At 35.7% G+C, this 13,653-nt stretch overlaps 1 protein-coding gene across 8 annotated transcripts in view; it reads left to right on the top strand.

Moving 5' to 3' along the window:
* NBEAL1 (neurobeachin like 1) overlaps positions 1-13,653 on the top strand; it is a 175,606-nt gene that overhangs the window by 20,462 nt on the left and 141,491 nt on the right. For all 8 annotated transcript variants that reach the window (XM_082631521.1, XM_082631520.1, XM_082631518.1 and 5 more), the window contains 2 exons: positions 355-446; positions 4,949-5,110. In XM_082631521.1, coding sequence (XP_082487647.1) covers positions 355-446; positions 4,949-5,110 — 254 coding nt within the window. The remainder of the gene's footprint in view (positions 1-354; positions 447-4,948; positions 5,111-13,653) is intronic.

The raw sequence follows: 13,653 nt of genomic DNA, 5'->3' as shown, positions 1-13,653 counted from the left end.
ACAGCCATTGCAAAGGCCTGAGATGGGAGCATGTCTGGTATGTCCCAGTAACAGCCAGGAAGCCAGTATAGTACAGGGTGACAGTGGATAAGGCCACAGAGATAAGGAAGGGCAAATTGTTTAGAATCTTATAGGACATTTTTCAGATTGTAGCTCTTTGTGTGAGTGCCATGGATTCACTATACTTAATATACATTTTAAAACAACACATATGTCTTCTCTATATCATTTAGAGATTTCATATTATTGATTCTTTAGATTTATCAATTCATATCTGCTCAATAGGAGTGAGAGCATTTTTAAAAAAAATTCCTGACAGATGTACTTAATATTAAAATGGTTTTCTTATTTCAGAAAGATCCAGATTACCTGAAGCTGTGGTTGGACAATTTTGTTTCTAGCTATGAACAATTCTTAGATGTTGACTTTGAAAAGCTGCCTACCAGGTATGTTGAAACACTTAATTTCCTACCCTTGGGTGAGTTTGTTAATTTTTGGTACAAAAACTTCATTGATGACATTACAAGGATGGCAGTTATGTGACACACATGCTACTCCTGCATAACCCTGCTTTCATGGCAGACATTTCTGATTGATCACAGCAGTCTTTCTTGCTGATACTAGATGGGACTTCTAGAAGCCTCTTCTTCACTTTGTTAAGCCACTGGCAACTGGGTGTCCTGCAATTCATTTCAGTTCTGACACTACCTGGAGTTAGCGCCAGATCCCATGAGTTAAAGGCAAAGTCTTCCACAAGACTGCCCTCACTTCAGGCATCATTAGCAAGTCTTGGGAGCCACCGACATTTCTGATCAACAGGCTATAAATTTAGGGGTTGTCATGACTCCCTCAGGTTCAATAATTTGTTAGATTAACTCACAGAATTCACTGAAAGTTCTATACTTATGATTACAGTATTATTATAAAGGATACGTGTAGGACAGGGCCTGGGAGGGTCTTGGATGCAGGGCTTCCATGCTCTTTGGAGTCAGGGCATGTTGCTCTCCCTGAACATCAGTGCATTCAAAGAAGGAAGCTCTTTGAGCTTTGGGTGTCAGAGTTTTGTTGGGTCTTATTACTTCACTGACCGTGTGATTGAACTCAGTCTCCGGCTCCTCTCCCCTCCCAGAAAGTTGGGGGGGTGAGTTATTCAGATGTGGCCAGCCCCTTTTTTGAAACTATCTAAGGGTCCACCATGCGTCACTTCACTCATTTGTATAAAATTTCTTTATTATATGACAGGCATTCTACTGTAGTTGAAACTCATTATACTTCTTCTCCTGGTTTTAGAGAAGGGCCTTAGAAAACATCGTGGAGGAGGTTAAGTTTTCAGATTTTTAAAAACTAGGTTTGAAAATCATAAAATGAGGGAAAAATAAACATCTTGGAAGAGGTTAAGTTTTCAGAGTTTTAAAAACTAGGTTTGAAAGTCATAAAATGAGGGAAAAATTAACATCTTACGGAAATGTATAAGTGCAAGTACAAATATTTTCTCCCATTCCTCTGCCTACATCTGTTTCTGCAATCTCACTGTTCCCAGGCCCACTTCCCAGATAAAGTTGGTATTGTATCTCAAGTCATCTTGTGGACCTAGGTAAGAGAGGTTAGGTTTGCTGTGGTTAAAAGCTGGAGAAAGGAAGACATACTTTTAACCACAAAAGGAACTCCATTTACAGAGATGTGTTGAGAGAGGAGGGGAGAAATGGGTGGTGGTTGAGGATGAAAAAGTATCTGGTGAATTAAAAATCTTCAAGGACGAAAATATTTGCAGTTTGGGGGTGGAAGTAAGCAGTGAGAGTTTGGACACAGGTGAGTTGAATCTGGAGAATCACATAGGAGCCAGATCACAAAGTGCCACAAATGCATTGCTAATGGACTTTGACTTTTTGTTATGGAAGATATGAGGCTCTACTAAAGAATTTTCTGCATAAGAGTATCATGATCAAGTTTGTTTTTTAAAGGTCACTTTGGTGGCATTATGGAGGTTGGATTGGAAAGGGTTAAGACTGAAGGCAAGAAGCCCAGTTAAGAGGTAATTGTAATAATTCAGAGAAAAAAATCATTAGAGCTTTGGACCAAGGCAATGAACTTAAGAAACAATATGGTTATGCTCAGAAAGCACAAGTACTTCATTTATAAATACAGTTTCAGAGTTCTTCCCCATTAGATTATTTGTAACAGGTTTATAAAGGTTGAAAATCAGTATTAAATCTTGAACTCAAAATAAGATTATGTATTATTTATTTATTTATTTTATTTATTTTTTTTTTGCGGTACGCGAGCCTCTCACTGTTGTGGCCTCTTCCGTTGCGGAGCACAGGCTCCGGATGCGCAGGCTCAGCGGCCATGGCTCATGGGCCCAGCCGCTCCGCGGCATGTGGGATCTTCCTGGACCGGGGCACGCACCCGTGTCCCCTGCATCGGCAGGTGGACTCTCAACCACTGCGCCACCAGGGAAGCCCAAGATTATGTATTATTGATTTCTACTCATAAAAGATTATTCTTGTAGTTTATACTTAGGGGTGCTTTTATTTTAAAAATGTATAGCTCATTTTAAATCATGAGCCTAAGGATCTTATGGAGTCAGGATTTTGGCCTTTGAATGCTTGGGGTTTTGTAAGATGCACTTGTTATCATCCATGCATTATAAATGTCTCCTTCCTTGGGAGGTCATTTCTAAAAACACTATGTAGACTTATATTGCCACTATATTTAAAGTAAGATGAAGAATCTCAAGAGCGTTTTTTTACTTGTGATTTAGTTGGTTTATTTAAAATTATATTTCATATCTTTGTCTTTCAAACTGAACCATGAATTTAGATTTTGCTTGTAGTAAATTTCAATTTTTAAGTGAATATTATATGTAAGATGTGTAAAACTAGTCTAGTCACCTTAAAGATAAGAAACTCACAGATAATCCTCATTTAAAGTATACTGACTTTTATAGAATTTCCAAGTTAGAGAATTCATAATACAAGGCAAGGACTGCTTTTACCAGATTATAAAGCCTTGAAATTTAAGCTGGACTTTTTCCTACTTTAGAGAGAACAATTGACAGCTGTTTACAATAGACATTGACTAGGCAAATTGAGGAGTGGAAAAGATTTCTGGAGTTTGGGAAATTTCAGCAAAAGGAGCTTAGAATTTTGGACAGTGAAGTCCTAGAGGTGGGAAAATTCTTCTAGATTCTTAAATCCTCATTACATTAGGAACAAGGCCAAAAATTCCAACTTTGTCTATATGCCATGTCCTAAGTAAGCCCCAATTTTATACTGAGAGTCAGTTTAAAAAAAAAAAGATTGCTCTTTTAGAAGTTAATATTTTTTCTGCCCAGTTAAATCAAAACGTGTGTAAATAGAAAATGGGACAATTAAGGACAAAAGGAACTACTCTTTTAAATAACTAATACGGAATATTGGGAAATCTAATGTCTTCTTGCTTGTTGATTTAACATTTTTGGAAAAGTGCAGAGGAATAGTTTCACTTAGTCTTGAAAATCAGTTATATTTAAATGTTTGTTTATTATTTTGAAGTTACTCTGGTTTTTCTAATCACCTCTTCTTAGCTCTCCAGAAAAAAATTAAATATAAAAATGAGTGTTTCTGATATCATCTATAAATAAGAGAGAATGAAAGAATCCAAAGCTGCAAGTGAAATGATGCCCAGACTAAAATGAAACATGTAGTTTTAGAACATGGTTATATAGTATTAGGCAACCTTGGTAGTATGCTTTGTGACTTGTGTTTATTTTATAAAATGCTTTATTAATTTATGTTGTAAGGTGGTTCAGGAAGAGGCTAATAATATTTACATATGTGTTTATATGACCACTGCTAAGATGCTTCAAATTTCTTTGTCTACAGTGAATGCCTTTTACTCAATGTAAAAATAGTACTAATACTTCATGTTGCGCCTTATCTGAAGAAGAGACTAATAAAGTATAATTGTCATTTAATCTTGGAAACTCTTCACAGTGCTTCTTTGCTATTTGAGCATTTTTCTTAACAGAGATAGGGAAATAAGTATACAGTGGCTTATGAAAAGATTCTGAGGCTTTAGAGATAGTATATTTAAAATGCATTACATATTTAGAGTTCTTTACATACTTTAAAGCTGAAAATGCACATTGACTTTCTGGTTTCAGAGCCCAGTGAAATAGGGTGGATATCTGATATTACAGTTTTATAGATTAGGGAACTTCAGAGATTAAATGAAGTGCTTCATGTTACAGAGGTGGAACTTAGTATGCAGGCTTCTGACTTTGAATCTAGGGGGTTTTAATGTGAGAGGCACATGCAAAGAGCCAGTTACATCTGGTATTGGCTTTTGCCCATAAAGAACCATATTGTCTTCTTACACGGAAACCACCTGTCACAAAATATTGATGTATTGCTTTAAAAGAGTCTTCTATTGATGCTCATGCTTGGGGTTCTACATTCACCTCTATCTTTCTCCTTTCCTTTTGCTAGTTATCTTCTCTCCCTCTTCTGATCAGATGGCTTAGGGACCCTATAGGTAGGTGAATATTGTTTATTTAGTAAAGCAGTTAACAGATATTAAACTAGTTATAGGTACTTCATTTTTATTTGCTAGTTACCGTTTCTTTTAGAAATGGTATAGACACATTGTATTTCTAAATAGTAGAAGGTGAACTAATCTTATATTTTAAATATTTTCTTTAACAATAGCACAATTGAAAATACTAAACAGCCTTTTTCTCTCTCTCTTTTCAGTAAGCCTCTTCTGAAGTAAGACTAACTACTCTGCTCTAATAATCTTCTAAAATGTCACTATTCATTTGGTGGTACCATGCAGAGAGGAAGGCACAGAAAGCTGAACTAAAAGAACTTCTTTAGGATTTGAGCTGAAAATGTAGTTACTTTAAAGTGCCACAGATTTTCGTCCTGTATTTAAACACCCTTCTTATTTTGTTCCCCTTATATTGTAGGGTAGATGATGTGCCTCCAGGAATATCTCTGCTTCCTGATAATATTCTGCAGGTTCTGAGGACCCAGCTTCTACAGTGTGTTCAGAAAATGGCAGATGGGTTAGAGGAAGAACAACAAGCCTTGTCAGTTTTGCTTGTCAAGTTCTTCATTATTCTTTGCAGGTATCTGGTACAAATAAACTAGTTATCTGTTTTAAATAATTATTAGCAAACTAATAATGCATTTATTGGTTATTAATGATGTTTGTTGTTCATATGGAGCTTTTAAGGATGAGTGCAGCTTTTGCAATAGGCTTGTGGTTTGTTATTTTATTGGAAAGCCTTGTACTATATCTACTTAGAGAGATTCAGCCAGGATAAAAAATAATTGCCTTAGAGTAAAGACAATGACAGGAGTTTTTACTTAAGAATTTATTGCACTGGTATTTTCTGTATGGTCCTCACCAATAAACATGTACATACACATTTTTATACTGTGCGTTATCATTTGTGAAATATATTTTTCTAGTCTTTCATTTTATAATTTTACCAAAGAAAGTATAATTATTCCATAGCTTATATTTCCAGATTTATAGATGATTAGGTCTGTGGTACTTAAATTTTGGTGTGCATTAATGTCAACTGGGAAGCTTAATAGAAATACAGAGTTTGAGCCTTACGTATGGCAGTTCTGATCCAAAAGAGCTCAGGCATTTTGAATTTTCACACATTCCATTAATCTGCATATAAGAATTTGAGAACCGTTGGGTTAGGGGCATCACATGCCTCTTAAAACCTGTCTTCTTTTCTTGTTCTTAGAGGAAAAGCTTTCAGTCTTTTACCATTTAGTATGATATTTGCTGTGAAATTTTTATATATAGGTATTATTATGTTGAGGTAGTTTCCTTCTGTTCCTAGTTTGCTGAATGTTGTTATCAGGAATGGTTGCTGAATTTTGTCAAATGCTTTTCTGCATTAATTGAGATGATCATCTGGGTTTTTTTCCCCTTTATTCTGTTAATATGGCATATTACATTGATCAGCTTTCATATGTTTAACCATCCTTGCATTCCAGGAATAAATCCCACTTAGTCATAGTGTGTAATACTTTTAATATACTGTTGAATTCTCTTTGCTAGTATTTTGTTGAAGATCTTTGCATTAATGTTCATAAGGGATGTTGGCTGGTAGTTTTCATGTAGTCTCTTGTTTGGCTTTGGGATCAGGGTAATACTGGCCTCATATAATGAGTTAGAAAGTGTTCCTTCCTCTTCAGTTTTTTGGAAAATTTTGAGAAGGATTGGCATTAGTTCTTCTTTAAATGTTTTGTAGACTTCATGAGTGAAAACATCAGGTCCAGGACTGCTTTTTTGGGAGAGTTTTGATTACTGATTCAGTTTCCTTACTAGTTGTAGGTCTATTCAGATTATTTATTTCATCATGGTTTAATCTTGGCAGATTTTGTGTTTCTAGGAATTTGTCCATTTCATCTATGTTATTCAATTTCTTGTTGTACAGTTGTTCATAGTACTCTCTAATAATCCTCTTTATTTCTGTAGTATCAGTAGTAATGTCCACACTTTCATTTTTGATGTTAGTAATCTGATTCGTCTCTTTTTTCTTAGTCTGTCTAGCTAAAGATTTGTCAATTTTGTTGATGTCTCCAAGGGACTAATTTTTGGTTTCATTGATTTTCTCTATTTTTATAAATTTATTTTTATCTCTGCTCTGATCTTTATCATTTCCTTCTTTCTACTAGCTTTGGGTTTAGTTTGTTCTTCCTTGTCTGATTCCTTAAGTTGTAATATTAGGTAGTTGGTTTCTTGTTCTCTTTTTTTTTATTGTAAGCACTTATACCTATAAAATTCTCCCTTTGCACCACTTTCATTGCCTCTCATAAGTTTTGGTAAGTCATGTTTTCCTTTTCATTCATCTTAAGTATTTTCTAATTTCCCTTGTGGGTTTCTTCTTTGATCCATTGATTATTTAAAAGTATTTTGGTTAATTTCCACAGTTTTGTGAATTTTTCAGTTTTCTTTATGTTATTGATTTTTAACTGCATCCTGTTGTGGTTAGAGAAGATACTTTGTATGATATCTGTCATTTTAAATCTGTTGAGACTTAATTTGTGGCCTAATATAGTGTCTATCCTGTAAAATGTCTCAAGTGCACTTGAGAAGAATGTTTGTTCTGTTGTTGTTGGGTAGAGTGACCTGTATATGTTTCTTAGAGCTATTAGATTTACTGTGTTGTCCTCTCTTGCTTTACTTATCTTCTATCTAGTTGTTTTATCCATTATTGTGGATGAGGTATTGAAATCTCCAGCTATTACGGAAGAACTATATATTTCTCTCTTCAATTCTGTCACTATTTGCTTCATATGTTTTGATGGTCTGTCATTAGGTATGTAAATGTTCATAATTGTTATATCTTTTTGCTAGTATAATACCTTTGTTATATATAATATCATATATACTTTTATTACATTATATTGTACCTTTTATTTATTTTTAACATCTTTATTGGAGTAATAATTGCTTTACAATGTTGCGTTACTTTCTGCTGTATAACAAAGTAAATCAGCTATATGCATACATATATCCCCATATCCCCTCCCTCTTACATCTCCCTCCCACCCTCCTTATCCTACCTCTCTAGGTGGTCTCAAAGCACTGAGCTGATCTCCCTGTGCTAGGTAGCTGCTTCCCACTAGCTATCGATTTTACATTTGGTAGTGTATATATGTCAGTGTTACTCTCTCACTTCATCCCAGGTTACCCTTCCCCATCCCCATGTCCTCAACTCCATTCTCTATGTCTGTGTCTTTATTTCTGTCCTGCCTCTAGGCTCATCAGAACCATTTTTTTTTAGATTCCATATATATGTGTTAGCATATGGTATTTGTTTTTCTCTTTCTGACTTACTTCACTCTGTATGACAGACTCTAGGTCCATCCACCTCACTACAAATAACGCAATTTCATTTTTTTTATGGCTGACTAATAATCCATTGTTTATATGTGCCACATCTTTATCCATTCATCTGTCGATGGACAGTTAGGTTGCTACCATGTCCAGGCTATTATTAATAGGGCTGCATTGAACATTGTGGTACATGACTATTTTTGAATTATGGTTTTCTCAACATATATGCCCAGGAGTGGGATTACTGGGTAATATAGTAGTTCTATTTTTAGTTTTTTAAGGACCCTCCATACTGTTCTCCATAGTGGCTGTATCAATTTACATTCCCACAAACAGTGCAAGAGGGTTCCCTTTTCTCCACACCCTCTCCAGCATTTATTGTTTATAGATTTCTTGATGATGGCCATTCTGATCGGTGTGAGATGATATCTCATTGTAGTTTTGATTTGCATTTCTCTAATGATTAATTATGTTGAGCATTCTTTCATGTGTTTGTTTGTTGCCAATCTGTATATCTTTGGAGAAATGTCTGTTTAGGTCTTCTGCCCATTTTTGGATTGGGTTGTTTGTTTTTTTTGATATTGAGCTGCATGAGCTGCTTGTAAATTTTGGAGATTAATCCTTTGTCAGTTGCTTCATTTGCAAATATTTTCTCCCATTCTGAGGGTTCTCTTTTTGTCTTGTTTATGGTTTCCTTTGCTATGCAAAAGCTTTTAAGTTTCATTAGGTCCCATTTGTTTATTTTTGTTTTTATTTCCATTTCTCTAGGAGGTGAGTCAAAAAGGATCTTGCTGTGATTTATGTCATAGAGTGTTCTGCCTATGTTTTCCTCTAAGAGTTCTATAATGTTTGACCTTACATTTAGGTCTTTAATCCATTTTGAGTTTATTTTTGTATATGGTATTAGGAAGTGTTCTAATTTCATTCTTTTACATGTAGCTGTCCAGTTTCCACAGCACCACTTATTGAAGAGGCTGTTTTTTCTCCGCTGTATATTCTTGCCTCCTTTATCAAAGATAAGGTGACCACATGTGCGTGGGTTTATCTCTGGGCTTTCTATCCTGTTCCATTGATCTGTATTTCTATTTTTGTGCCAGTACCATACTGTCTTGATTACTGTAGCTTTGTAGTGTAGTCTGAAGTCTGGGACCCTGATTCCTCCAGCTCCGTTTTTCGTTCTCAAGATTGCTTTGGCTATTCAGGGTCTTTTGTGTTTCCATACAAATTGTGAAATTTTTTGTTCTAGTTCTGTGAAAAATGCCAGTGGTAGTTTGATAAGGATTGCATTGAATCTGTAGATTGCTTTGGGTAGTAGAGTCATTTTCACAATGTTGATTCTTCCAATCCAAGAACATGGTATATCTCTGTATCTGTTTGTATCATCTTTAATTTCTTTCATCAGTGTCTTATAGTTTTCTGCATACAGGTCTTTTGTCTCCTTAAGTAGGTTTATTCCTAGGTATTTTATTCTTTTTGTTGCAATGGTAAATGGGAGTGTTTCCTTCATTTCTCTTTCAGATTTTTCATCATTAGTGTATTGGAATGCAAGAGATTTCATTTATTTTGTTAATTTTTGTAAAATTAATTTCATTAATTTTTCATAAATTTGTGCATTAATTTTGTATCCTGCTACTCTACCACATTCATTGTTTAGCTCTAGTAGTTTTTTGGTAGCATGTTTAGGATTCTCTGTGTATAGTATCATGTCATCTGCAAACATGACAGTTTTACTTCTTCTTTTCTGATTTGGAGTCATTTTATTTCTTTTTCTTCTCTGATTGCTGTGGCTAAAACTTCCAAAACTATGTTGAATAATAGTGGTGAGAATGGGCAACCTTGTCTTGTTCCTGATCTTAGAGGAAATGGTTTCAGTTTTTCACCATTGCAAATGATGTTGGCTGTGGGTTTTGTCATATATAGCCTTCAGTATGTTGAGGTAGGTTCCCTCTATGCCTACTTTCTGGAGAGTTTTTATCATAAATGGGTGTTGAATTTTGTTGAAAGCTTTTTCTGCATCTGTTGAGATTATCATATGGTTTTTATCCTTCAATTTGTTAATATGGTGTATCACGTTGATTGATTTGCATATGTTGAAGAATCCTTGCATTCCTGTGATAAACCCCACTTGATCATGGTGTATGATCCTTTTAATGTGCTGTTGGATTCTGTTTGCTAGTATTTTGTTGAGGATTTTTGCATCTATGTTCATTAGAGATATTGGCTTGTAGTTTTCTTTTTCTGTGACATCTTTGTCAGGTTTTGGTATCAGGGTGATGGTGGCCTCGTAGAATGTGTTTTGGAGTGTTCCTCCCCCTGCTGTATTTTGGGAAAGTTTGAGAAGGATAGGTGTTAGCTCTCCTCTAAAGGTTTGATAGAATTCTCGTGTGAAGCTGTCTGTTGGAAGATTTTTAATCACAGTGTCAATTTCAGTGCTTGTGATTGGTCTGTTTATATTTTCTATTTTTTCCTGGTTCAGTCTCGGAAGGTTGTGCTTTTCTAAGAATTTGTCCATTTCTTATAGGTTGTCCATTTTATTGGCATATAGCTGCTTGTAGTAATCTCTCATGAGCCTTTGTATTTCTGCAGTGTCAATTGTTACTTCTCCTTTTTCATTTCTAATTCTGTTGATTTGAGGCTTCTCCCTTTTTTTTTATGAAATTTTAAAAATTTATTTATTTATTTTTGGCTCTGTTGGGTCTTTGTTTCTGTGCGAGGGTTTTCTCTAATTGTGGCGAGCAGGGGCCACTCTTCATCGCGATGTGCAGGCCTCTCACTGCCGCGGCCTCTCTTGTTGCAGAGCACAGGCTCCAGATGCACAGGCTCAGTAGTTGTGGCTCACGGGCCCAGTTGCTCCGCAGCATGTGGGATCTTCCCAGACCAGGGCTCGAACCCATGTCCCCTGCATTGGCAGGCAGATTCTCAACCACTGTGCCACCAGTGAAGCCCTCCCTTTTTTTCTTGATGAGTCTGGCTAATGGTTTATCAATTTTGTTTATCTTCTCAAAGAACCAGCTTTTTGTTTTATTGATTTTTGCTATTGTTTCCTTCATTCCTTTTTCATTTATTTCTGATCTGATCTTTATGATTTCTTTCCTTCTGCTAACTTTGGGTTTTTTTGTTCTTCTTTCTCTAATTGCTTTAGGTGTAAGGTTAGGTTGTTTATTTGAAATTTTTCTTGTTTCTTGAGGTAGGGTTGTATTGTTATAAGCTTCCCTCTTAGAACTGCTTTTGCTGCATCCCATAGGTTTTGGGTCACTGTGTTTTCATTGTCATTTGTTTGTAGGTATTTTTGATTTCCTCTTTGATTTCTTCAGTGATCTCTTGGTTATTTAGTAGCATATTTGTTTAACTTCCATGTGTTTGTATTTTTTACAGTTTTTTTCCTTTAATTGATATCTAGTCTCATAGCGTTGTGGTCGGAAAAGATACTTGATATAATTTCAGTTTTCTTAAATTTACCAAGGCTTGATTTGTGACCTAAGATATGGTCTCTCCTGGAGGATGTTCCCTGAGCACTTGAGAAGAAAGTGTATTCTGTTGTTTTTGGATGGAATGTCCTATAAATATCATTAAGTCTGTCTCATTTAATGTGTCATTTAAAGCTTGTGTTTTCTTATTTATTTTCATTTTGGATGATCTGTCCATTGGTGAAAGTGGGGTGTTAACTTCCCCTACTATTATTGTGTTACCATCGATTTCCCCTTTTATGGCTGTCAGCATTTGCCTTATGTATTGAGGTGCTCCTATGTTGGGTGCATAAATATTTACAGTTGTTACGTCTTCTTCTTGGATTGATCCTTTAATCATTATGTAGTGTCCTTCTTTGTCTCTTGTAGTAGTCTTTATTTTAAAGTCTATTTTGTCTGATATGAGAATTGCTACTCCAGCTTTTTTTGATTTCTATATGCATGGAATATCTTTTTCCATCCCCTCACTTTCATTCTGTATGTGTCCCTTGGTCTGAAGTGGGTTTCTTGTGGACAGCATATATACGGGTGTTGTTTTTGTATCCATTCAGCCAGTCTCTGTCTTTTGGTTGGAGCACTGAATCTATTTACATGTAAGGTAATTATCTATATGTATGTTCCTATTACCATTTTCTTAATTGTTTTGGGTTTGTTATTGTAGGTCTTTTCCTTCTCTTGTGTTTCCTGCCTAGAGAGGTTCCTTTAGCATTTGTTGTAAAGCTGGTTTGGTGGTCCCGAATTCTCTTAACCTTTGCTTATCTGTAAAGGTTTTAATTTCTCCATCGAATCTGAATAACATCCTTGCTGGGTAGAGTAATCTTGGTTGTAGGTTTTTTCCCTTTCATGACTTTAAATATGTCCTGCCTATCCCTTCTCTCTTGCCGAGTTTCTGCTGAAAGATCAGCTGTTAACCTTATGGGGATTCCGTTGTATGTTATTTGTTGCTTTTCCTGCTGCTTTTAATATTTTTTCTTCGTACTTAATTTTTGATAGTTTGACTAATATGTGTTGCGGCTTGTTTCTCTATGATTAATATGTGTTTCGGCATGTTTTTCCTGTATGGTACTCTGTGTGCTTCCTGGACTTGATTGACTATTTACTTTCCCATGTTAGGGATGTTTTTGACTCAGATCTCTTCAAATATTTTCTCAGACCTATTCTTTTTCTCTTCTTCTTCTGGGATTCCTATAATTCGAATGTTGGTGCATTTAATGTTGTCCCAGAGGTCTCTGAGACTGTCCTCAATTCTTTTCATTCTTTTTTCTTTATTCTGCTCCCTGGCAGTTATTTCCACCATTTTATCTTCCAGCTCATTTATCTGTTCTTTTGCCTCAGTTATTCTGCTATTGATTCCTTCTAGAGTATTTTTAATTTCAGTAATTGTGTTGTTCATCACTGTTTATTTGCTCTTTAGTTCTTCTAGATCTTTGTTAAATGTTTCTTGTATTTTCTCCATTCTGTTTCTGAGATTTTGGATCATCTTTACTATCATTACTCTGAATTCTTTTTCAGGTAGGTTGCCTATTTCATCTTCATTTATTTGGTCTTGTAGGTTTTTACCTTGCTCCTTCATCTGTAACATAGTTTTTTGTCATTTCTTTTTTTTCTTTTAACGGGTGGTGCTGTATTCCTGTCTTACTGGTTGTTTGGCCTGAGACATCCAGCACTGGAGTTTGCAGGCAGTTGGACAGAGCCGAGTCTTGGTGCTGAGATGAGGACCTCCCAGGGGCCTCACTTCGATTAATGTTCCATGGGGTTTAAGGTTCTCGTTAGTCCAGCGGTTTGGACTTGGAGCTCCCACCACAGGATCCCAACCCCCGGCCTGGGAACCAAGATCCTGCAAGCTTCGTGGTGTGGTAAAAAAAAAGAAGAAGAAGAAGAAGAAAAGGAGGAGTACAATATGAAAGAATATAAAACAAAATAAAATTAGAAAGATAAAAAATATATTAGGAAAAATAAAACTATAATTGAAACAACTCCAACAGGGTAAAATAAAACCACAACAGTAAAAAGAAAAATAAAAAAGGAGGGGGGAAACAAGCCAAAAGGAGAGAATGTTAACAAAGTATAAATAATAAAATAAAACTAGAAAAACAAAAGGTTTTTTAGGAAAAATAAAAATATAAAAGAATCGACAACAATGAATCAACAAGGTAAAACAGAACCCCAATCTAAAAGAGGAAAAAAGAAAAAAAACCCCCACAAAACCTTGGCTGTAGGGGGCAAAGTTTAGGCAGGGGTGGAATTTAGGCAGGGGCTGGGTTTAGGGTGGAGTGGGACCTAGTCAGGTGGGGGGATGAGTTTTGAGCATGGGGCAGGTCCTAAGCTTAGGACC

This window comes from Mesoplodon mirus, assembly GCF_964341445.2.
Source record: "Mesoplodon mirus genome assembly, chromosome: 8".
In the NCBI taxonomy this organism is placed as follows: domain Eukaryota; kingdom Metazoa; phylum Chordata; class Mammalia; order Artiodactyla; family Ziphiidae; genus Mesoplodon; species Mesoplodon mirus.
Note: the sequence above shows the minus strand (reverse complement) of the source record. Positions and strands in the feature narration are given on the sequence as shown.